Raw genomic sequence first — 26,560 nt, forward strand, 5'->3', positions numbered from 1 at the left:
GTTGGTGAATTTTAAGCATTCTCATCCTGCCCACACCTACCTATCATAGTGGGGTTGGGCAGCAGCAATCAACATACCTCATATCCTCCAGATCTGATAGAAATTCCAACTAAACGCATATTCTTCTAGGATATACACAGGCTGTAGGTCTAGATGGAGCAAATCTACCTGCACAGCAAAGCTTCATAAGATATCACAGGAGGATTTTTGTTCTGCTTTAAAGCAAAATATAATCTGTATATCTCCACTAAACTAGGATCACAAGAGATAAAGCAGTGCAACACTGAAGGAGTTTCTCTAGTATCCCTGGTTGAAATCTCCGAGTAAGCACATCAGACTGGTCCATGACACCTGAACTGACAAACAGGCTCCTTGTCCATTGATCTCAGGACTGCATTTGGCAAGTCAATCTGTTTACGGTGCTGTTCTTTTAATCCAAAAGTCCCAGGAATTAAAAATCTCATCTTCAGGTGTCAGCTGGATGCTCTTATTTTCCCTCCTGAGGGGCAAAACTGAGACAACTTGCAAAAGCCTCTCTCTGCAGGAAAGCTGGAAGTCTTAGCAGGTGCCGGCTCTAGGAGTCTGGTGCTTCTGTTGCTTCCTGGACCGTCCTCCTCAAGTTGCCCTTGACTTTGACAAATTCAGGTGCATTTTCCTGCTCTTCCTGCATCTTCTGTTGCTCCAGTTCCAGCTTAAAAGAGAAATACATGTGAAAAACAAAAGTATATAAAACAGATCACAGAAATACAAGACAAAAAAATCTAAAGGTTTCAAGAATTGGCCACGCAAAACTCCTTAAACTGCTTCCTTTCTTCCTCTCATGGAAAAGATAAAGTTGCATTTCTTTAGGAGTATTTGCTCTCGTAAATCATAGAACTTTTTAAATCCTTGGCTCTAGCTCATTCCAGATGTCGACAAACTCTGCAAGCCCAGTCCAAAACCAAGAGGAACCATTTTTGAAGAAATTTCTGGATATTTTCATTAAAGAAACAACAATAATTCCCATCTCTGGCTTTTATAACAAGGACTAATGTGCCTTGTCGGAGAACACATGCCAACAGCTACTACTGAGCACACTTGCAGGATTTATTTCTGAGTGTCTAGGTATGGATTTCTGTATTGAACTTTTGCTGTATCTGTTTTGTCTATCACACGAAGCAATCATAAACCACAAAAATCCTCCTTGGCCCTTACTTGTTCATTTTTGAGAGCCCATTCACTGACATTTTTAACCCAGCTGGAGCTCCTATGCAGACACTTGAAATTACCATGTGAGTCATTACTCTTGAGGCAATATTACTGCACTAATCTGTACAGTGTCCATACAGAACAGGGCTTACACATCACACAGAACACAGATTGCTTAGCAATCCTCAGTGAAGGCAGATAAGTTGGCAAAAAGGAAGAAACAACCCTTTAGAAAACTAACAAAAGCTCCTCAGAGAGGCTTTTCCTTTTTAACAGACCAAGGTCTCCCTGATTAATGGGGACCACATACAGCTCACCTAAATAATCTCTCCTTTGTCTCTGGCTCACTGGAAAGGGACATGCCTTGTTGCAATAAATCATAACAATGTTCCTCCATGACTTGTGTTGTCAATTAATGCCCTTCCTATCTTCTTTAAAAAGGCAGAAGACTGCTTGTAATGGGCAGGCTTTTCCTCTTCTAAAAGAGTTTTCTACTCTATATATGTCCTTGGATGGCTCAGTTTCAAATCAAATCTTCCCACAAGCTGAACCATTTGAAACTGGGCTCTTAAGAGCAGAAAGGAAAAGTGACAGGATGGCACACTTAAAAACAACAATTAATTGATTTCCATTGGCAAGAACAGGAGATACTGTTTTAAAGCATTCATTTATTTAAAACCAAACACAATGCACCAGCACAGTGACTTCTCTGATGAGGTGCTTGTTTTACTGTAGAGGTATTTCCTTGTAGGTACAGGAAATGCCTTAAGAGGCACAGACACACTTGCCTGTCCAGGTGCGTAGCAGTAAGCTTCACTACAATGAACTCCTACTCCACATCATCTCCTAACCCAGGGTCTGAGTATCTTTTCTTTCATTTGAAAAGGGCAATGGGCTCACACATTTTAAGGCTACAAAAGATCTTTGAAAGTCATCTAGTTTCTTATATAACCCAAGGGAAAGAATCAATTGATTTAACTCTTTAAGCATCCACCAGTTTTGAGATACTACGGTCTAACAGCCATTCTTAGTGGATCATCTCTTAACAGTTAGTCTAAGAAAGTTGACTAGTTCATCACAGTTCAGTGGTCAAATAAGGTCAGCGCTCCACACACATTCCTGTTGCCTGGTGCAGGATTCATTTGACCAAAGGCAGACACCACATGCAGAGTAAGTAACAACAAACAGGTAATCACAGAGTGTGATTTGACTCATCCTAAGAAGATACCGGATATCTATTGATATCTATCAATAAGACATACTGATCAGAGGTAATGTGACAAAAATTTGCTACTGCTTCTTTCCTGTCTACAAAGGAAAGCCTCAAAGTGAGTAGCTCAGAGGTAAATGAAGCAGTGTTACTGCCCATCTTACCTGCTCCAGTTTCTGCTGCCGTTTCAGTAGCTCTATTTCCAGGTCTGATTTCTTCTTTTGTGCTTCCTCTTCTTTTCGTTGTTTAATAACTTGATCTCGTTTCCTTTTCTCCATCACCTTCTGTAGCTCTGGTTTGTTTTGAGGTGCAAGACCCCTGCAAATTAAATGGGGGGAATGGTGGTGGTAGGGAAACAGGGGAGAAAGAGATCAAGTTTAATTAGCAGAAATTCACATAGGATTGTGTAGGCAGGTTTTATAAAGTCTAGTCTAGTAGTTGCCTATTTAGATATATTGGAATATTAATAATTGAAAGGAAAAAAACATACAGACATTTGCCTGGTTTCTACAACCCTTTAAACTAGAATTTAAGCCATATTATTCCTGAGGGTATTTTCCTTTAATATGCATGCTAGTGTTTCTCCTGTATAATTCACTATTTTGACTTTCATCTTTAGTCTTCCCTCTATTCCCTCAATTTTAGAAGAATGGATTAAAAATCCCATCACAAACCAAGACCAGCAGAGCTAGAAACCAATTTTGGACAAAAAGAGTTCTCTTGCTGACTGATAACTTGGAGAGATTGTGTTTACAGTCCTATGTAGGCTATTATGCCCACAGAAGTTTGCATGGACAGCACTAAAAAGTGGTGTCCCTCTGGATTTTGTGTCACTGCCCTGGAAATCCTGGATTCTGCTCTTGCTTGAAAGTGTGAGACCTTTACCCATGCCTGTTTGTGAAGGTATTTCCAGTGAGAGCTACCAGGCTACACTCAAAAGAGGCTAAAGACAACACAAATCCAGAAGAAAAAAGTTGCAGTCACCTTGGAGACCAGACAAAGCCTGAGGATTCTTCCTCTCACAAGGCTGTAGGTATTACATCAAGTGAATGTTTCAAGTCTGTTCAGCACAAATTGCTTCCTGAGCCAACTACTCTAAAAGGAGAAAGCTTACTCTCTGGGAAGATGCATGACTTTATTTATTCAGGCACACACAAGGATACACACTCACTCCTACTTATTTTTGTGACTTCAGCCAGTTCTTTTCTCTCTGTTATGCTATCATGTCTTCAAAATTTGTTATGAAAACTTTCAAAGCTCTCTCTGTTATTCTCTGTTATATACTCTGTTATAAGTATCAGCGTCGCTTAAGTCAGAGCAGTAAGATCCCAAATGTGCCTTCCTTATTGTTGTCTTTCCTGTGAAGTCTATTATGGAAAAACATCCAGCATTAAGTTTAACATCAACCATTTCTTATTTCAAATTTAAGAGAGTCTCAATAAGCTTTCAGAAAGCTGCTTTTACCCTTTCCTATGTGCTATATATCTGTGGTTGCCTGATTCTTCCATAATATGTATATTTGACAGCATGTCCAATAACACATAAAAATGCCATTTTACAGTGACGTCTATCAATGACTCCATATATTATTCAACACATGTAGCCCTGTACATACCCTGACAGCAAAATCAAATATTTAGCAACACCAAATGCTGTTCCCTTTTTCTCATAATAGACCTCGTGGCCTGAAAACAACAGAAGCTGCGAGATTGTGTTCACATTTAATGTTTCATGCTATTTTAATTACATTTTAACACATAAAACTTAAGTCAGGCAGAGAAAAGCTGGAGTGATTTTTGTATTACTATTACTACCACTGGATCAGTGAGACCTGAATCAGTGGAAACTTCCATGTTGGTAATTAGCAATTCAAGGCAGCCACAAACCAGAGGCAAGCTGCTAAGTAACATTACTTGTTCCTGCTTTTATAACATTACTCGTTCCTGCATAACAAAGCAGAGGCACAAGGCTGATTTAGATATGTTGTAGCTATAATAAAGGGGACCCACAGAAGTAAATACAACCTCTCAGTTTAATCAAGTGGGGTTGGTAGTCAGATCTGTAATGTCAACCATATGTAAAAAGGAAAAGCAACAAATAGGCAGCTACTGGATTAACTGGGAGTCTTGTAATACTTCCTAGTGATTGCTCTGGTTAAATAAGTAGTCCTAAAGCTTTGATATAGAGTAATAAGCAAAGTGTGCTAGACCACAAATTAGAGCTGATAGGGTTAAAACCTCTGGAAGGGACAGGGCCAATACTCTGCAGAGTGGAGGCTGACTCCTACTAAGTAAAATCAGCTTAAGGTAAGTGACCAGTGCCTTGAGGCACCATTGCCCGGATCTTTGCCCCAGAAACCTACCATTTCTGCAAGTAAATAACTACAGCAGTTCAACTTTTCACAGCAGGCATGGAGAATGATCAGACCAGCACTGGCTAGTATCTTCTAAGACATCTCTCTACAACTACCTGAAAGGAGGATAGAGTGAGGAGGTGGCCAGTCTCTTCTCCCGGGTAACAAGTGACAGGACAAGAGGAAGTGGCCTCAAGCTGTGCCAGGAGAGGTTTAGACTGGATATGAGGAAAAATGTCTTCACTGCAAGGGCAGTTAGGCATTGGAACAGGCTGCCCAGGGCAGCGGTGGAGTCAGCATCCCTGGAAGTGTTCACAAACTGTGTAGGTGAGGCCCTCAGTGATATGGGTTAGTGTTGGCCTTGGCAGTGCTGGGGTAAAGGTTGGACTTGGTGACCCTAAAGATCTTTTCCAACCTGGTTGATTCTATGTTTCTAAGATCCAGAAATGGCTGTTTAGAGCCGATTGGTCAAAAAGTGAAGCTGCTGGTGCCTACAGAGTCTTCACAATAAAATAAGGTGCTTGTTAAGCAGACTTTTATAAAAGCACTAAGTCCTCCATAAACATGACAGTTTGCAGTAACAAAGCAGACCATAAGCCTAATGCCTACATTACCAGAAAGCCTCATATCAGAGATAGTACAAAGGCACGAAGCACAAAGACTAACCCCCTCTTCTCAAAAACACCAGTTATTCTGCTGGTGGAAACCCTCAATATATTTCATTTCTGCACCAGTAAATAAGAATCTAAAATTAACAGCTGCAGCTAATCAGAATCTCACAACAAAAGAAGATGGGTATTGAGGGCTGCACAACTTCTCTGTGTAATAGGATATTCTCCCACAAGAAAAGAACTCCATAACTATTCAAAAGTGCTTTATGCTTTCATAAACTTAGGAGGAAAAAAATAATAGCCTTAATTTATTGCAGCCTCCATATCCTTTAGAAATAGATCATAAGTTGGGAAACTTCGATTATCTTTCTTTCTATGACTATAAACTTCTTGGTGCTAGGAAATGACTTTGATGTTTAATCCCATTAATGAAAAATAGGACAAACACCTATTTAGGCCAGTTTCTTCCAATTCAGTTGGTATTCTGCAGAACATTTCTACTTCATCACTGAAGAAATGCTGTATTGTGTATGCAATTCTTTTAGAGTTAAGTATCTAAGCTTAGCTTTTGTGAGGATTTTGCTATCACGAGTAAAAAGACCCCTTCTCCCCTCAAAATCCTACCCTGCCAGAAAGGAGTTTTGTAATGTGCCTCTTCCTGCCAAGTAGACAAATCCAATTGTGCTGGCATAGCCAAAGCAATAGCAATAGCTTTCCTCCTCTCTCTTCTCAAGGTCCTGGGTCTCAAAAAGCCTGAATGGCTGCTACCAGCAACTTGATTAGCAAATGCACTCTGAAATACTGTTCTTCTCCTTCTGTTTTGTGGATCCCCACACCCTTGCCTTTGGAAAGCCCATTTTGGGTGGCTTCTACACACCAAATCTCTGGTTTATATCATAGTGAGTTTCTGTTTAAATGGAGGAGCAGCAACAAGCTTGGTGGCTTTTCCTCCACTGTGTGGTCTCGTGGCTGTTTTCTTACTATGTTTTCTAAACGAGTCCCGCATTGCTGAAGAGATTTAATAAGAGAACTTCAGCTATCTCTGGGCCAAGCGCCTGTGTCTCTGAAGTTGATGAAATAAGTTCCAGTTATTCACATCTTTAAAAGCAATATATATAGCAACAGCTGTGCATCCCATCCCAGAATGGAAGCAGCAGCATTTGCATAGCATACAAAGAAACACTTGTTTAGCATTGGAGCAGGCACCAGACTGTCATACTGCACTGTAAGAAAGATCAACTAGTAGAGAACAGTTTTATGTGAAATGAAATATTGGATTTCTTTGATTTAAAAGTGGCCCCATGAATTCAGTGTGCTGGGAATGGTGAAACCCACAAATTTGATCATCCCGCTGGTAATGGCAAAATGCTGTCAAATACTTTGTCAAAGTTAAGAATTCAAGACAAATTACAGTGCCCAGGTAACCAATACGAAATGAGATAGGGGAGAACTGAACTGCTTCCCCTTGAAACTGACCTTTTGTGAGTATTCACAAAACCAGAATGAGAGGTCTTTTACAACAAGCTTTTGCAGAGCAACTGAGATTGCAGCAGAAATAAATGCCATGGTTAAGAACCACACTCTTTTTATCTACAAGATCTGAATCAACAAGAACTGCTGGGTTTTGGGTAAAATGTCATTTTGATGAAACTAAACCTCAAGCTGTGTGTTTGGGGTGGGAGGGTAGCACAACAGGTTTTTAGATTCTTACCTTTTCTGATTCATAAGCAGCTCTCTATGGAGATCCTGATGATTCCGAGATAACTTCACAGGATTAATTAATTTCTGAGGTCTAATTAATTCAGGATTGTCATCGTCTATGTAGTCTGGTTCAGCCATAATCTTTCTTGGAATGGGATATGGATCTTTGGGTTCAGTGTCCTTGTTCACAGTATCTGTAAAACAGGGGCAAAGCTCCAGTAAATCTACACTGAATGGGCTTTTAATAATGCATTAAAACATAAAAGCAGCATATTACACTGGTAACAGTTATGCCTTCCCTAGATTAATTTTGTCTGTAGTAAGTAAAGGCTCTCAGAGCAAACATCCATAGCATATAGACAGCAATTTCACACCAATATCATCTCAAACAGCCTCCATCCCTTGACTTACAGACACAGATTCCCCCTGGTTTACGAAGGACTGGACAAATAGTTCAGGTTAAGTGTGTGAGAAACCCTATTGATTTTAATAAGCTTACTCAGATGAAGGATTTTTTAGATCAGCAATACTGAGACCCTAAAGACATTTTAAATACTGACTGCATTAAATACTATGAGTATGTACCGAAACCATACAAAGTCTCATTTTCTGCCACCAGTCCCATGTCAGCTACTTGGAAAACACCTTCTGTGGATAAGTCCTCAACTGTAGTGTGCTGAGCAAAATCTTCCATGTGGAAATTACCACATCTACAATTGCTGGGATGGGGGACAGGGTTTGGAGTGGAAAGGCAGAGGAGAAAAGTTGGGTGAGGTTGTTTTAAAGGCCATATTTCACTGAAAACCCATTTATCTGAAGGCAATGAAGTCTTGATGATTTATATCAACTGGAAATGTGACATTCTCCTAACCTGTTATAGCAAATGTATCTATATACCAAATCACAACGCTTTTAATCAACAGCTGACAAGTATAGTTGTCAAATACTTTCCATATGACCATTCATACTCCCTTCCAGGAAAAAGCCTCAGTTACAAAAAGCAGAGCATCCAAAACAAAGCACATTCAGTGCAATTCTGCCTCTGTTTGCTGTTGTGGAAACCCGAACAACTGCCGAATCTGCAGTTATCAGTTTAATGAAACACTGGCCCTCAAACAAATCCCCAAAAAACAATCTCACGGCACACAGGTTTACTGAGATGAATCAATGCGACATGAAAGAAAAGACGAGAGACCTCCATTAGCCTGACTGGCAGAACAGCTGAATGCTGCACACTGTATGGTACAGAGAATCACTGGGATTTGCCACGTATTTTCCAGTAAAAGCTGAGTATGTGCTTTAATTTATAGTCCACTGTTTGAGCCCTTCCCTCCCTCTCTCACTTCACGGGCTGTGAACCCTAAATTCAGTCTCAGTTTAACCCTAACCTATTGTTTTTTTTATGAGGAATCTCATATTGTTGCTCAGGTCTGATTCAAAATCCACTTGATAGAGTGGAAAGATTTCCACTATCTCCTCAGTACATGAATACTGAACCACCATCACCCTGCTTGGGCTGTGTGTGCACTTACAGATGAAGCAGCAAAGCTACAGGACTAAGTTTTCAGCGGATGCAGGGAAGCCACTCTGGATTTAAATGTGTCCCATGGACCTGACATAGCCCTTTCAGCTTCCTTGTTTGAGTGGATGATGTGAACTGTGTTTTGTTGGAGCTACATCTCCCACACCAGGATTCTATGGAACAAACGTGATGAGAAACAGCTTACACCCGTGTAAGCTGCTCAGGGGTGGGCTCTGCATTAGTTTTTCAAGGCAAGTTTTGCTGTAGCATTTTTGCACTCTGCGGGGTGCCAGTTCTCCCAGAGACCTCTGAAACTAATATAAGAATTGCCCACAGTTCAAAACTATGTAAGCATATTGCTGTACATGGCATAAACCTCTTACTGACATGGCTCATGCCATAAAAATACTTCCTCCCATCACCCCTTCAGAGTCCTTCTTGCTTCAGTCAAACAACCAGCTACCACCACATGTACCAAATACAAGGGATCATTGAAAAACTGAGGTCAGAAGAAGTTGCTGAAGCCCTCCAAGGCTGCACAGCCTCTGTGGGCAACCCTGTCTTCATGGTGAAGTTGATCTTTACACCCATATGAAGCCCTTGTTTTAACACAGGTCCATTGCCTTTCACCTTCCTGCCACGCAGCACAGTGAAGAGCCTGGCTCTGTCTTCTTGGTAAGAAGCTAAAAACAAAACCCCAACCCACAGCATACACCACATAGCACAATGCCATTAATAAAAAGCATGTGGAAGTCTATTCTCTTTCCCACACACAATGAATAAGCTACAGTTCTTTTCTCCTTTAAATAAGGCAACAATTCATACTTCCTCAGCATTCACATCAGGCTTATCACAGCTAAACCAACTCCAATGTTACATATCCAGCCTCCACCCAAAATAAACCTGCTCTGTAAATATTTGGTTTTCTGCACTCTATGAGTTCTGTTGCATTGATGGGGCTGTGAGTCTTCTAAAAGGCATTTACCAGACAGCTCTCCATTAAAGTCAATCTGAAAATAACCTGCTGCTGCTTCAAGATGAGTCTTGTTTGCTCTAGGCAGAGCTGAAAGCCGCAGAATTACCCTACCACTGTCAGAAACAATGTAGGGTGCTTTTAACATAAGCCCCTGAAAAATTATTTGATTCAATCACTTCTCAGAAAGTTTGATGTAAGATTTTGCAGCCTGTAGACTACCTTTTGGCAAGCCCTGAAAAAGAAGTCTATTTGCTCTGCTTTCTTCTGCTCCCATCTCTGCTTTTAAAAACACGTATTCAACTCGGAGGTCAGGAATCGTGGTTTCCTCGTGTAACATGAACTCTACTAACAGCAAACTTGAATGAATAAGACTCCCTTGGGAACTCACGATGCTTTCCATGTGTGATTAAGCTGCAAATGATTGCAGCTAGGATTTCCAAACAGAGCCAGCCAAACAGGGCACTCAGTTCCCACTCACTCACTCCTCTCACACCCTTTGCAAACCTCAGCCTGGCTGGAGGCCACAGACCCAGTCCTGCAGAGTCACTGTGTAAGATTATATACAAACAACATGATTAAATGGTGTGAGTTCTACCCACACCCTTTCAAAGCAAACATTTACAGAAGCACAGGCATGTTTCACATAAGAAGGAAACTGAGGCATATAGGATGCACCAAGCCAGTAGCAGACAGGAATGGAGCTGTCAGAAAAGCACCAGTTTCATTGCGAGATTCAGGCTCACACCTATAAACCAGCCAAGCCTGACGACAGAACCCTGTAAACGTCCTTAAGTGAAGTTTAATCGATGTTCAAGTGATAACAATTAAAGAAATATGAATTCCAGTAGTCCCTAGTGCTCGTCACCACAAAGTCACAACCCACAGAGCTGCTTGCACATCATCAGAAGGTGCAATAGTGGGACATGAATAATCCAAATAATCACTTAGCAGGAACATGCTGCCTTAAGAGTATTTGAGAGGTTCCTTTTAACCATCTGCTGGTACATGACCAACTGAGAATGCACAATCCAGCTCTGTGTTTCCCCATTACCTTGCTTCCAAACAAAGAGATTTGGATTCAGGGATGTTGGAGCTCAGCTTGGCTCAAGTTTAATACACCCACTAATCTGGCAGGTGTTTCCCAGTGCATTTCCTGAATTAGCTGCTGCTGCACAAGCAGCACAAAAGCATTTCTCTACCCTACCTTGTCCTGCCCAAGTAGCTCTCACACACTTTGTCACTTTTTATATACACATGGATTTCCACTGAGAAAAAATAAAGTGTGGGTCCCACATGCATGAGGCATTTTAACTCCTCAAACAGCACTGCAAAGCAATTTCACTATGCCATTAGATAAAGAAAATGCTCTATATAAAAATAACTTCAACTATCCTCCTAGTTTAATGCTTTCAGATACTAAGATGCTCTTAGCAATCAAGAAGTACCATACTGGTACCTCAAGTCTTGGAGATCCAACACCAATGCTTGCAATTCTCCTATTAATTTTTCTTAGAGCATAGGTAAATTCAGGAAGAATGAATAGATCCTTCAAGCTGATCATATGGAATAGACACAACTGAACTGCAGTGTGTCAGAAGCACAGGTTACACGTGGGGGAATGTGTCCAACAGCCACATTTGCTTACAGCTTTATTCATTTATATTCTATTTATAGAGGGTTTTTTTCAGCCAAAGTCCCTCAATGATAATAAGACTGGAAACACATGTACAAAGAGAGCTACAACCAGCCACAAGTGTTTTTAACAGATCTAAAGTAGATGTTAACAACACCAGGTTAAGGATTTAGCAGCTGCCAGAGCTTTTGCTACAACAGGGCTCCATAGCTTCCACAAGAAAGGAAAATTCATGCCAAAAACCCCCTCGTGTTTATATGGCATGCAGGGAATTGCACTTACTTTCTCTCTGGTACTCTTCATACCAGAAATCACCCTCTGCATATGGAATCTGAATATAAAAATTCCTATGGGACACCATATATTTAGATTATTATACATATATATGGCATTTTCACCATTCAAATGATTCCCACAATTCTTTCCAGCTGTGAAAGCAGAGGTAGAGTTGAGGCCCCTTAAAAGGCACATAAATAAATGCCTAAAAATACCAATGAACAGCAAAATAATAGCCTAGTCCAGGACCCAGAAGTTACATTAAGGCCAAATTCACTTCATTTCCTTCTTGCCTTAATAAATTCTTGAACTGATACTTTGCACAGAAGCATTAGCTAAAACACTGAACACCTAAGATTTTACTCTCACAAATGCTTCAACATCTGCTCTGAGCTGTGCTGTGAAGCATCAAACACTGTTTTTTAAGACTTACATTTTTAGCTCTTTAAACTACCGCGTACACTTGTGGTGTGTTACAAGTAACCCAAAGGCATTCCTTGAGAAGAAATACGGCTTTACTCTCCCCCTTCTGATTTCAAGAGGTATTGGAATAAAAACTCTTCAGTGTGTCTCTGCTCAGACGTTACACAACCAGAACCACCTCACATCAGCATGGGTGGAAAGGAAAGAGCCACTTCAATGGAGAGTGTGCTTCCAGGCACCATCTTAGTGCTGTTTGCACATGAAAGCTCACCACTGCTATCATTTCTATCCATATGCTCTCAGCGCAGCAAGAGGCTCTTGACTAGAGAGATTTACTTGATTAATCCTTGATTATAGATATCATTAATAATTTCCCACAGTTCACCTTTAATTCAAAGTGAGAGTTCCTGAAAACTGAATACAAAATAGTTTTCTCAGCCAAGATGCTCAAGCCACAGTTCAAGGAGTCTGGCTCTTACTCACACAGCCTTTTGTGGCTGAAAGGGATGACTGGCTTTGGATCACGACAAAACCCATCCAGATTGCCTGTGGAGGAAGAGGGGAGGACCACAGAGGTCCTGGTGGCTGCAGTTCCTCCCAGCCCCTCATACTTTGTTCAGCAAGGCTGCCACTTCCCAACTACAAGAGGTTTGCTTCCAGATCAGAAGAGTGTCTGCACCTTGGAGCAACCTGCTCTAGTGGAAGGTGTCTCTGTCCGTGGCAGGGAGTTGGAACTGGAGGAGCTTTAAGGTCTCTTCCAACCTAAACCATCCCATGAGTCTATGATTCACCAGTCTCAAAATTGTGTACCTATACTGCGCTTCAGGGATCATTCACTGAATATCATCCTGTTACCAGATTACTTACATTTCCATTCTTCAAACAAAATGGAGACCATCAGAGTTTTAAAGCCTTTAACAGGCATCTGGCTTTTGTTTATGGCTCCAGCCTTGCTCTTCTCATCTTAGGCAGGTTATTTCATTCCTGTGTGCCCCAGCTCACGCACGTACAAGAGAAAGAGCATCTCCGAAACCATCACAAGCTTCTGCAAGGCAAATCTCGCTGCTTCTTGTCATCCTCAGATCCCAGCAGACAAAACGAAGTAACAAGACTAAAAAACTTCTGCCTGTTCTATGAGAGAACAGCTTAACTTACAGCGCCTTCCTTATACTGGGTATCATCAGTTGCATGGCTACCCAATGACTGACAGAACACCTACACTTCTCTCAGGAACAAGGGTGCTGCGCACTTGATCAGGGCAGCCCAAAGCAATCCCAGTGATGTCAAGGATATGGAAAGAAGCAAAGAGCTTGCTGGCTACTGAAGAGGTTCCTGTTGTCACTTCAGAGGATATTAAAATGAACTAAACCACTCAAACTCTCAAGGAAATCCATCCAGTTAATGCTCATTTTCTTCCCTTAAGTACTGCTGAGAGTGTTAATGTCAACAAAGCATAGATAAAATCCACTAGATGAGACACCAGAAGAAAGGATTATTTTAAAGATGTTTGCATTGGCATCGACACCTAAAGGGAGACTGTGTGCAAGATTGGGGGCAATGCTTCACACTGTTACAGTTCTCTCATATGCAAAGAGCTGCTTATGGCTCTCATTCAACTTAAACACCACCAGGCAATCTCTGTTCCTGTGCTTTGAAGCTCAGTCAAGTCTTGAGTGTTAAGGGAAGAGCCTAGCTCCCCTCAGAAGCTGAGGGTTGAAGAGCAATGCTGGCGAGGACAGAAAGGCTGGTTCCTCTTGGTCTCCAGTGCTGGAAAAGAGATACAGAAAGACAGACACTTTTAAGAATAGCCTCACCTTCCTCTAAAATCACCAGGCCAAGTGAACAGGAATTCCTATTAATCCAACAGAAATTTCCCTCTCTGCCACTGGCTTTGAAACCAGCTGAAAGCACTAGCTCTGAACAGTTGTATTTCTTTCTTCTCTTGCTCAGTTAAAATGCTGAAGAGGTATCAATGCAGCTGTGTAATCAGAGGTGGAAGATGAGAGAAAAAGTGCCTCTCCTCCTGCTGCAGCAGGAGGTCTCCATGCAAGGCGGGCTTGTGAAGAGCACTGGGAGGATGGAAGGAGATGGAAACTTTCATTTACCATGAGTTAAGACACAGGAAAAACTCAGATATAGATTCCCCCTGCAACAAACTACTTACCAACTGTCGTGGTTTAAGCCCAGGCCGTAAATCAGAACCACGAAGTCCACTTCCCCCCCCCCACCTTTCTTCTCTCCGCTCCTGGAGGGACGGGGAGGAGAATCAAAAGAATGCAACTCCCACGGGTTGAGATAAGAACAGTTTAATAACTAAGGTATAACACAAATCACTACTGCTACCACTAATAGTAATAATGATAAAGGAAATAACAGGGGAAGAGAATACAACCGCTCACCAACCGGTACCTCACCCCCACCCTGCCATGATCCAGCCCTTCCGGGAACCCTCAGTTCTACATCCTGGGCATGACATGCTGTGGTATGGAATACCTCTTTGGCTAGTTTGGGTCAGGTGTCCTGTCCCTGCTTCCTCCCAGCTTCTCCTCCTCCCTGGCAGAGCATGAGACTCACAAAGTCCTTGGTCAGTCTAAACATCGCTGTTATCAGCTCCATTCCCAGGCCGAAAGTCAAAAACACAGTGCTGCAAAAGCTACTAAGAAGGAGAAAAACTGACTGCTGCTGCTGAACCCAGGACACCAACTAATGTTTAATACAGGCAGTGGAAAAGACTGAAAGACACAGGATGAAGACCACCACACTGAACAGCGCTCATCTACCCTGAACCCTCTCTATGCTCAACCCACTGTAACCCCATGGTTCCAATCTGACAATAATAGCAGATAATGCAGACTATGTATCTTACATCATTTCTCTTCCCCAGAAGGCCTGTATGTTTATTAAGGAATTCATTTTCTCCACACTTATTTTACTCAGGTCCTTGTGATTGCTGAAATCCCTCGACAGGGTTGGGGATGAAGAAAGACATTCTGATGGCAAGGAGTGTTTCGGACATCTCTCATCAAAAAGGCCTGTAGTAACTATATTGCTTTCTTCTTGCAGAACAAGCAGCATGTCATGCACAAATCCCCTCCCCTCAACCCCAGTTGATATCATTCATTGGAAAGGAATAAATCATGACTAGCAAAGGCAACTGACTCTCTATCTGGCTTTCACCAATACACTGCACAGGTTAATTACTACACCGCAATAAACACGGCTTTCAGGAGGAGATCACTGAAATTATGCCTTTTAGGAAATGTACTCCACAGCACAGTTTGCAACTAGATTAATCCCAAAAGATAACTAGCAATTTATTTAGACATGGGTCAGCAGTGATCCACAGGAGATTCTGAAATGACACAGTTTTTAAGGACATTTTAGGATTAGAAAGCAAATCAGATCAGTTTGTACTCCCTGTAGCTACAGTGCAACATCAGCATTCTAGACCAGTCCGTTTGGAGCACAAAATTAAATATGAGGGCAGATGTGGCTGAATCAAATTTAATTACAAATATAACTACATTAAAACATGGGATTTCATATGAAAACTGAGCCTTGATTCAAAAACCAGAAGTCCAAAGAGTCAGAGAACAGTTTCTTCAGGGCTTCACTGTTGTGAATGTTAAGAACTATCAAACAGTGTCACCCAGTGGTAAAGGACTTCCTGCAGATAGGAACAGAGCAGAGAAAGTCGCAGGGAGTAGAGGGAAGGAAGACTGACCACGCTTACATAAAAACCTGCTAAATATAAACAGCAAACAGACTAAATCCCATGCCGGTTTTGCAGAAAACCTTACTTCTAAGTCATTCTGTTTCTGAAAACATCAGCATCAGAGGACAGTGACTCTTCAAATAGAAAAGGTTTAACACTAAAGGTATTTCAGAGGGAGAGGGAGGCATCCAGAACAGCCTCTTATTGACTGGGAGAGCAGAAACATTCAAAACATCTGAGTTGAGATGCTTAAAAGGAGACTGGTGAACCCTGAATGCTCTTAAAACCTAAAGCACAAGACTTCAGCACGATTGTTGCAGGGAAGAGAAACATGTTGATGTGGCTGTTTCCGCACTTGTTCTGTATTTCCTTGGCAAGATCTAGTGAGCAAGATGACAGAGTAAAATTGAGGTGAAGCAAATTTCAGGAACAAGAGTGTAGGTCATACTCCTGAAACAGAAATCTTCTTCTGGATGCTATGATAATGATGGAGGGTCTTAGTAAATACTCAACTGGATAGAAGTCTATTCCAGATATTTTATATATATATATATAGAGAGAGAGAGAGAGAAAGAGAGAAAGAGAGGACAGAACCTTTTTGGGTGACATTGTCTAGGGTGAGGTGTCCCTGCCCATAGCAGGCAGGTTGGAACTAGATGAACTTAAGGTCCTTTCCAACCCAAACTGTTCTATGATTCTATGTAAGTCAAAAAGGGTAGAGTTATCTTTGATATACATGACAAAAATGTGGAGCGAGAGAAGAGGCAGGTTATGGCACCCATGTAAACATGACTGGCACAGCAAACATGGCCTTTATTTATCAAGAAGGTAGGAAGTTAAAAAGTAAATGGAAGAGCAACATCTGTGAACTGAAGAACATGTCCTGTGTTGAGGAAGTTGTCACAGCTCTGCTCACTTGACTTTTAAAACACAAAGATTAAGACCACCCTGGTTCTCCCATAAGCAGTGGGCCTGACAGTGGTTTAAGAAATTCCAGTGACTGGAGATTGGGAGTAGAAACCACATTCTTAGAACAAGGCACTCACTTTTAAAGCAAAGGCAATAAAATGCTAGACTTAGTGAAAGGTTTGTGTTCAGCTGCATGAAGAGACTGAACTACAGAACATAATCATCCCCTCTAGCTTTACAAATTCATAAATCTATGAGTGCAATTAATAGGTGTTAGTAAGGGGGTCAGAAGATTAAAGTCTCTGCATTAATCAGGTAGTTGTGCATTCAGTAGCTACAGCAGCAAAAAATGAGACCAAGCAAAGTAAATGTTCCACATGCTGCCTAAGTTACACCAGGGCTGTGAATTCCAGAGTCTTGCCAATAGGAGCATAGTAAGGCTGGTGAAGCTCCAGATTTTGCTCCATGCCACGTGCTATTCCTTAGGGCACACCAGCATCCTGCCTGGAGCTAGGGCACAGCACGATCTGCTGAGCTGTCAGGCTTCAGCTCCCTTCCGGGTGTTTCTGAATGACAACTTAAAAGGAATTCTACCACCCATAAAAGAAGCCCATTTTCAACAAATGTAAAAACACCAACATAATGAGAACCACACAGTGCTCTGCAGCCTGCCAGCTCCCCAAATACATTCATAGCCAGTTATGTAAAAGTTAAGTACTTCTTCAGACGGGGCAGATATGTATCAGTGACCTGCCAACTCAACAACCTGAGTTCCCTTCGTTTTCTAGGAACAAAACAGACAACAAGATTGCTTCTTCCTCCCCTCTGTGCTAGCAAACGGCTCAGAACAAGCATCCAGCCTCTGCTTTGATTTCTTAACACAAGATGTATCTTTTTTTAGATACAGAGAAAAGGAAACAAAGGTTTTCTTAAACCTATTGCTACTTCAAGCTAACACACTCTCAGCTTACTCACATGAAAGAAATAAAACCTTCACCTCAGGGAGTTAGTGTTGGCACAGGCAACTACATCCACATTCCAGCCTGCACTGTGTCCACAAAGAGACATCCCTCCTTGCCCAGACCTGTCTTACCACTCTGAGCTGGCAGAGATGAATTTAGGTATGTGGTTCCTCACTGCAACTGAAGTCAAAAAGGACACCACTACAAAGGCAAAGGAGAAAAAGACCTGAAGGGAAAGGCAAAAATAGGGAGACCAGTAAAACTGATGACCTGATCTTCCAAAAGTGAGGTGGAACAAGACATTCAACAGAAGGCTGTGTCCCACCTTACTCATGACCTTAACCAAAGGCATGATGCCCTGAAGAGTTTAAAAGGAATGAGTGGGTGCAAGAGTGTATGTCAGCCAAAACAAGCTACAAGAGGCAGTGCATACACCATAGGGGTTTAGCAGAGCCAAGCCTGTTACGCATGAAGCTATTAAACTGCAATAGTGATCACCAGAAGCCTTACAAAGAACACAATGTGCCACAGGCCATTTAGTGAAACAGCATCTTCTAACAGTTTGATGGAAAAAAACCAAGAGTTCCGAAAAACAAGAACTCATAGAAAACAAAACCTGAAAGAAATTACACTGGGTCACAACTGTCAAAGCTGGTGACTTTTTACATGCTCTTCAGAAACAGCTACAATCAGCAGCTTCTACTGCAAGCTCATAAATCAGGTAGCTCTGACACCAGGGCAGGGCTAAGTATCAGTCAGTATCTTGCACATAAAAGGATAACAGAGCAGCCTCAGATGGAAGGGCGTTGCTTTCTACGTACACATACCTCCATCTGAACACTTTGCTGATGTGTTCCTCACACAACTGAGTTGCTTTTGGCCTTTTAGATTCTCTAGAATGAAGAACACCTTAAATGAAAGCAGTCACACAACTGTAGCATGTACACAAGGATGAACTGAGGTTATGTATGGTGACACAGGACAGTTTCTAGGTTGTTTTCTATGTCATCTTCTTTTCTTGGTCTTTTTAGAAAGGCATAGAGGTTCAGGAAGGGAGAAACATGCCACCATTCCCTAACCCCTGCAGAAAGGAACTGCTCAACAAATTCCAAGTAGTGAACAAAGACAAATAAGACACTAGAGGGATGACTCCAGTGTCTCCACAAAGGGATTGCTTGTTGAGCTTGTGAGCTGGTGGCAGGAAAGGAATTTCCTTCAATTGTTACCTTTCTGCTTGACAGACCACCTGGAGGGAAGTCTCAGACTGTCCTTCCTCAGCAGCACTCATAAAGGGGGCCAGCCATGCCACTGGAGTTAATAAGGCTCTTCAGCTCTGCTCCTCACATCCTTCTCCAAGGCACCTGAGAGGACAATTCACTTGCTTTATGTGATACAGAAGTGGAATTGAACTGGATTTAAACTTGAACTGGAAGAAAACTTAAATACTCAAGTTGAACAAGCAAACAACCAGAATAGCAGTAGTCCTAAGAGGCACTACAGGGTTCTGTATCATGGTAAAATATGTTAAAAAAAAAACCACCTGCATCCCAAAAAGTCACACACTAGTTCACAACAGTCTCATAAAGGAAAATAAAATGTGCATATTCTTGTTTGTTGATACTCAAAACCAAAGAAAAACCTTAAAGAAGCCAAAACTCAAAGGGCTACAAAACAAGACTCATGCAGTGTCAAGAAAGGGGCCGAAAGTCTTTGTCATAAGATGCCTGCAGCTGAGGAACAAAAGCAGTATTAAGTCACGGTTTGGCACTTGCCAGTCAAGGTTCACAAAAGCAACTGTACAGAGCTCCCAGAGAAGTGAATGCCGTTTGTCACTTGCATATAGACAAACACATCTCTGAATGAGGGTGCTGTCAGCCTGAAAAGGGTTTGAAAAAAGCCATCTCACAAGCATTGGAGCCCTCTCAGTACCACCATATCACAGGTGGTACTTTACTTTACAGCTTACTTTACAAGAGGCAGCTGAAAAGCTGTCCCTTAGCTCCAGTTTTAACAGCAGCAGCTTCATTAATATGATGAATACCTATTGATAGGAAATCACAACCACCCATTGCCAGCTGCACCTCTTTACAAAGAAGCCAGCCCTGCTCCTTCTTCCTCTGCTGAACAGAGAACTCAGGGAGCTCTGAGCACCTGCTGGGGCTGCAGCCAAAGAGGGGAACATTTAGGCCAACAAACTTCATATGCTGGCAAGAAAATACGTGGTAAGGACTCCTTAAAACTGCCACTTTGCGGTGTCCCCATAGAATTCCATCTTACTGCTTCAGGTGTTTGTAGAAGGGAGGAAGAGATGGCAAGAGGTGTTTCTGTGGTCCTCTTCCTGCTCTCCTCCAATAGCTAAATGGGCTAGTTAAAAATAAAACAGAGAAAAATTGTAACTAAAATTCCAACATGCCTCTATGACCCCCATGTTTTTTAAAAAGCAAAACCTCTGGTTTGCAATAGGACACTCCAACAAATTGGTACAGGTGAATATTTGGCACTGCAGTGAGCACATCGTGCTGTATCACATCCCAGCAAGTACACTGATAACACACACTGATAGTGTGTCCTATCATTAAAGTAATTGCTAGCTTTTTCCATGACTGTGCAACCTACAAAGACCTTATGGACTCATTAGGAAAGGAACTATCTTTGTGATAAAGGGTGAAAGAGGAACTGGTATTTGTACAGGTGTGCATTCTTGATTCCTTAGCTATGCTTCGCTACAGGAAAGGTGCTCTGCAAATGTCAGCACCATTTCTGAAGATTAAAAGGAGGTGGAAGCCCCTGTACTGTAAATTCTTGACCTGTTACTGATCCCATAAACCTGAGTAAAACAAACCAACTCTCCACAACACCATCAGATGCTTAAGTCAAGTTGTTCAAGCTCTACATACATCGCAGGTTGTTCCTCAGCTTCTGACACAATCACTTCCTCAACCTGCTTGCTCCACAAGTGGTGGCAGATTCCACATTGCCAAAGCAGAAAATTAACAGCTGCATATAAATTAGGCAATCATGTTTTGTCATGTTTTAATTCATGTTTTAAAACTGCAAAAAAATTACTGAGCAAGGAGAATACATCAAAATACAAAGTGGGACCTGCTCATCCTAATGGGCTTGGATACACCAGAAGCTCACTCCCTCAGCAAGAAAGCTTCCCCACAATTACAGCAAGGAACCCAGTCACAATGGAAGAGAAAGGCTTTATTCCAAACTGCACCAAAAATCGCATTTCTGATGCTAAGCAAGTCACCAAGGCTTAAATTAATCTGGAACAGGCTGTGGTTGTCAGCACAAGACAACATGTTGGATACTAAATGCTGAGAGAGCAAGACATGCTTTTTTGGATAAGCACATCAGTAGGAAACATCATAAATTACACCACCACGATGCTTTGTTCTATTATAGGCAGCGCTTTGTCCAAAGTTCTGGAGCCATTTGACGTTGAGTCTGTTTTTAGGACTGAACAAAATGCTTGGTTTAGGATCAAGAGGCAAAAATCCAAGAGGTAATTTGCTGCATGAAGTTTAGAAAATTAAGTTGATGATGTTTAAAATAAGCTCAAAAGTTATGGATTAACAGACACACAGAAGAAGATTTATAAACTGTGTTAGAGTTAGAGGCTGTTAACTTGGTGCTGCAAAAGAAACACAGGGATTTACGACTCTTATGCCTGAAGGACTGACAGCATTTTCATCCCAAAGCCTATTTTCAGTATTTCTTCCTTCCCAAGTTATTACCAATGTCCCCAGTGTTTTCCTTTTTGTTATTTGAGTGTGGATTTATCATCTCAACAACAACAAAGACACATTAAACACATGCTTTTGTAAGCCACACTAGTAAATAATGTCCTCAGAAACAACTCCAAGATGAAGATCCACATTGAAAAGCTGGAGTACGGGCTGGGAGCCTGAGGGCATTCCTATTCCATTGGGGAATACAGAACGTTCTTCTTCAGTGTGTTAGTAGTAAGACAGAGATCCATTTATCAAAATCTGTCCTCTTTCAAACAGCATGTACTCCTCAACAGCCTCAGTGCTCAGCAGGGTGCATCTTCAGCCATTCATCAATGGGAGTTTACTATACACATTAGTATTTAAGATAACAGCAAACGCTTGCTACAGTTAAGTCTCATTTCATCAAGAGAAGGTGAGTAGTCCTCCTTTAATGGGAATGTTAACAAGCCAGCCATAGCTCTTTTCATATCAAGATACAGGATGTTATAAACAGAGGATTCTTGCCCACTACACTGAACTCAGGACCCTGCCTGCACAGACGATGTAGTCCCACTTGCTTTAACATTGATCCCTAAAAAGCAATCAGAAATGCTGCACAAGCACCATAAAGGCAGCATTTTTACTGTCAGACAGCAACAGGATCCATTTTCAGTTTAGAAATGCATTTGGTTATGATAGCAAACAGGCTATCAAAAGTAATCCAGGAGCCTTCCCCTGCACACATTTGTCATTAATGCTTCTTGTTCTCTCACCTACACCTTTGCAGCACTGGTAGCAAGAGCCACAACATCACAGGTACCAATGGCACCAAACTACAACTGGGGAATGTTTGAACATGATGAACACAGCTTGAACGTGGCGTTAACTGAGCCAGACGTGAGTCTTAAGGCTCTTTCCAGCTGACAACAGCCATCTCCACCCAGTCCCAAATCAGTCCCATTTAAGAAAATCAATAGCCATGATCAGGTCGTGCTGCACCCATATGAACAAACAGGCAATTCAAGGAAGCAGAACCCCCAGAAGAAACACACAGTTGGCTGGCATCATGCAGCTTCTGTCAGTGCAAGGTGCTAGTGAAAATCATCACACAGTGTAGTCAAGAAAAGTTATTCCAGACTGGGAACAGTTGGACCAGTATGAACACCATCAGCTAGTGCAGAGGGAGCATCACACTACTTCAACCCTGCAGACAAAGCAGAATAACTTGTAGGCAAAGGTTGGAATCCCAGTAACATTTAAGATCAGACAAGCATAGATGGAAAAGAGAAATCTATTAAGGACAGTCAGAAAAAAAATCCCAGCTCCTTCATCTTTCACAATACATGCAGGCAATGAGGAAAGAGTTGCCAAAGGCTGAAATGACAATATCTCAATCGTTCAAGTTTCATTAGAGCTCATGTTATACATTTATTTTACAAGCAGCAATTAGAATCAAAATAAGAGCAGCCTCAGTGCCCACACACACTCGAGAGTCATTATGTTCCACAAGCTTACAGTCTACGCAGAGGGCTGAACCGCTATTCCCATTTTACAACCTATATCTTTCTGGAAGCCAACAACAACCTTGTCCCAAATCAGTCCCCAAAATAGGAGAAATTTTGGACACTTTACTTTTGTCTGCCCTTGATCAATGTTTTATCCCTCCAGAGAGACATGACCCACAGCTCATCTTTCACATAAGGCAACATCCCGCTCATGTTTCAGGCAACTGTTTAGTTTAGAACTTCCAGATAAAGCTGCCAGTTGCCACCTCCTTCCCCAAACCTTACCTTACCAGCACTACTAACCTGTTTGCTGCAGGCAGGCTTCATGAGATGCAGTATTATGTGTCTCTGAGCAGGGTGACAGTCACCTTCACAAGAGTTTACTACCGTGGCATCACTTTATATGCAGCTACGCTAACAACTCCCAGCTTCAGGTTAAACACCCTCTTTCAAGAAGCATTTCCCCTCTGACAAACACACCTAATTAAACACACACCTCAGGGCCTGGTGGAACAAACAATAAGTCTTTGTGGTTGTACAGCACTGCAGAGCTTGATTCAGGAAGTATATGTCTGCAAATTAATGTTGATCCGCATCCTACTGTGCTCGGTGTTTTCCTATGGCTTCTGTTCAACATAAGCATCTACTGCCATTGAAAACCCAGCACTTCCAGGAAAACAGTGTTTAGTTAAATTCACACAATGGTTAAAAAAAGGGCAGTAAGGCCATTAAAAGTTTGAAGTCAATGGATGAACTTTGCAGGTCAGCAGCACTGGGCTTACTGGAGTGCATGCCAGCAAATGTGCCTTGTCCACAATGAGAAATACCAGTCTCACTACCAGGGAGATTAACACATTTGTTAGAGTAAAAATGGAAGAGTTTGTAGAGGCTACAGCACAGGTTCTTATCTTGGAAGAGAGATTTATGCATCATTTCAGAGTTCTTTCATCTCATCCAGGGGGCATTTCCATTGCCAGACGGTGCTGATACCCATTCTAGAGAAAGCCTCTGAACATGTCTTTTAAATATACCTTCTCAAAGAACTCCCATGGGGCAGCTGCATTGCTTCAGCAACTGACTTGAGAGGCAGGAGGAGACAGTATGTTAAGGAGTAAGGAAGACACACCGGAGGCCAAGGCAACAAGAATTTCATCCAGATTCTCATGTCTCATTCTCCCTTTCTTTGCATCAGATAAATCACTGTAGCTCAGCCACAAACACCTTCTATTAACCTTACCCAAGAGCTCAGCTAAAAATTGAAGACATCAACCACTTGTCTCTGTCTCACGACCATTTATATAAACCACTCAAGCCCTTCTCAATACCATTATGATCATTATTTAATTATAAACAATGGCTTGATTAAAACATACGTATTTATAGAAGCATTCATGTCACCTACCTTTTCGCCTTTAACTGCTGCAGCTAAAATGGGAAAGCAAGCTCCTTAGAGTATTAGCGTGGTCATCCTGAGGGCAAATCAAAGCAGTTATGCTGAGCACTGCTGTCAAATATCACTCTCATACAGCTTCCATAGACACTCACCTTTCTCCACTGAGTTTATGAGAAGCCCAGGGAGCCGAGACTCCCAAACTGCTGTTTAATAGCAATGGGAGAAATCCCTTCAAAAGCAAAATCATCAGAAATTCCAGCTCAAATGTCATCAACTACAGTAATACTGAACAAAGCAAATCTGCCACTGCTTTCTGCAGCGCCTCCAATATGCCAGCTTCACATACTGGATAACGGTGGAAAATACTCAGTTTAATCATTTCCTGTATTATTCACCACATTGTGTGCAATACCTTGTGGATTAATTATCTGGATAACAAAATGACTGCGAGTGCTATTAACATTGTCAGTTTGAAGTAGTCATCTAAAGAACCAGAGCACTGTGCTCCTGCAATCTATAGCATGAGGGAAGCTGAACTGGAGAAACCCTGCCCCGATCTGCTACATACAGGGGAAAAAGCCCCTTCCTCCCCATGCAGGAAGGTGACTAAACCACTGTGCAAGCGTGGAAAGCCCCAGTGATTGGGAAAGTACACAAGAGAAAAGGGTTTCCATACCTGGAAGGCAAACTATTCAAAAGAATGCAGAGAAGGGTCACCAAGTCCAACTTACTTGAGTCTTCTTTACCTGAGATCCAGTGAGGAGCCAGAGCTTCCCATCAATCATTACATGAACTTATTATGTAGTAAATGCTGTACAGCAAAAACTATGTCTCAGTGCCCTATGTAGAATCCCAAGGCATAGCACAACACCATCAATGGCTAAACTCACTGTGGAGCACAGTGGATTCCCAGAACTGACTGCTTAACACAACCCCCGTTCTCCCAAAGCACCCAAACTTGGCCAGAACTGTTCATCTCCTTTCATAGACGTGAGTAGCTAAACACCAGAGCAGGTCATGGGTGGAACAAAACCACAGTCAGTGAATGGGACAATCCACTGTCTCTACCAGTGACATCTAAATGATGTGTACCCAGGCTAAGCTGGTCCTTTTGGCTGGTCTAAGTTAATCGTGACTTTTTCTGTAGAGAAAAAAGGAAAACAGCACATCCGGAAAATGACCTGCTTGACCAGGTCCAGAGGAGGACCATGAAAATGGTCAGAGGCTGGAGCACCTCTGCTATGAAGACAGGCTGTGAGAGCTAAGGTTGTTCAGCATGGAAAATAGAAGGCTCTAAGGGCACCTTATTGCAGCCTTTCAGTACCTAAAAGGTAGCAAAGATGGAGAAAGACTTTCTACCAGTGTCTGTAGTGACTGGTCAAGGGGCAGCAGTTTGAAACTAAAAAAGCGCAGGTTTTGATTGGACATAAGGAACAAGCTCTTCCCTGTGAAGGTGCTGAGGCACTGGCACAGGGTGCCCAGAGAAGCTGTGGCTGCCCCATCCCTGGCAGTGTTCAAGGCCAGGTTGGACACAGGGGCTTGGAGCAACCTGCTCTAGAGGAAGGTGCCCCTGGCCATGGCAGGGGGTTGGAGCTGGATGAACTTTAAGGTCCCTTCCAACTCAAACCTTCTATGATTGTACAGCTGATAACATTTATATTAGGACAAGATAAAGATGGTTTTGAGGGTGCTTGTCTTGATCCAAAAAAGCAGACCAGAGTTGAGATACCGCACTGGGGGTGACCGGGTCCTCTTGGACCCAGGACACTCACACGATCAAAGAAGCCCTCAAGCAGAATTCTGCCCTCCCTAACCACAGATGTGGCCACATCCCACCACCAGCTCAGCTGCACAGCTGGAAACATCTCATTTCTGTGTGCTCTGGTTAAGCAAGAGGAACAGATTTCTGTTTGAAGGCAACATAAACTGAAAATACCAGTGGAAATATTTCTGTTATTTCCAGGCCACCAAGCTCAAGTAGCACTTGCTAGTTTACTGCTCTGCTTTCCAGTTTCAGTAATGCCTTGAATGGAAGTGCTTTCTTGAACACATACCAAATGCCACTGAACATAAATATGCCTAAACTCCACCTCCAAGAGAGCTTTGTTTTTAAATTAACTTTGAGCATGCTCTAACCTAAAAAGGGAAGAGGGAAGAAAAGAAATAAAGAGACAAAAAGAGGAAGAAGATCTCTTGTGGCATTTTTCTTTCTGCAGACACAGGAGGAAATAGGTGTTGGTACAAGCAGAGAGGAAGAGAGATTTACATCTCCCTGTTTTGAAATAAAATGCTAACAGCAAAAATACTAGATTAACGATGCAGAGAGAGGAAGTTGCAAAGCTGCTGAACGTTTCAAGAGCTGTGAGACTTCACTCAGTGCTGTAGCTGCGGAAAATAAAAGTATTGAGTACTACAGAATGGTTTGGGTTGGAAGGGACCTTAAAGTTCATCCAGCTCCAACCCC

At 42.1% G+C, this 26,560-nt stretch overlaps 1 protein-coding gene across 1 annotated transcript in view; it reads right to left on the reverse strand.

Moving 5' to 3' along the window:
- Positions 1–566: 566 nt before the first annotated feature.
- Positions 567–26,560, reverse strand: part of FAM107B (family with sequence similarity 107 member B) — a 58,851-nt gene continuing 32,857 nt past the window's right edge. Inside the window, exons 2-4 of the mRNA XM_080631621.1 lie at positions 7,074–7,257; positions 2,563–2,716; positions 567–691 (exon numbers count right to left, since the gene is read on the reverse strand). Of these exons, the coding sequence (XP_080487747.1) occupies positions 575–691; positions 2,563–2,716; positions 7,074–7,201 (399 nt within the window). The 5' untranslated portion in view covers positions 7,202–7,257 and the 3' untranslated portion in view covers positions 567–574. The remainder of the gene's footprint in view (positions 692–2,562; positions 2,717–7,073; positions 7,258–26,560) is intronic.

This window comes from Psittacula echo (assembly GCF_963264785.1).
Source record: "Psittacula echo genome assembly, chromosome: 1".
In the NCBI taxonomy this organism is placed as follows: Eukaryota; Metazoa; Chordata; class Aves; order Psittaciformes; family Psittacidae; genus Psittacula; species Psittacula echo.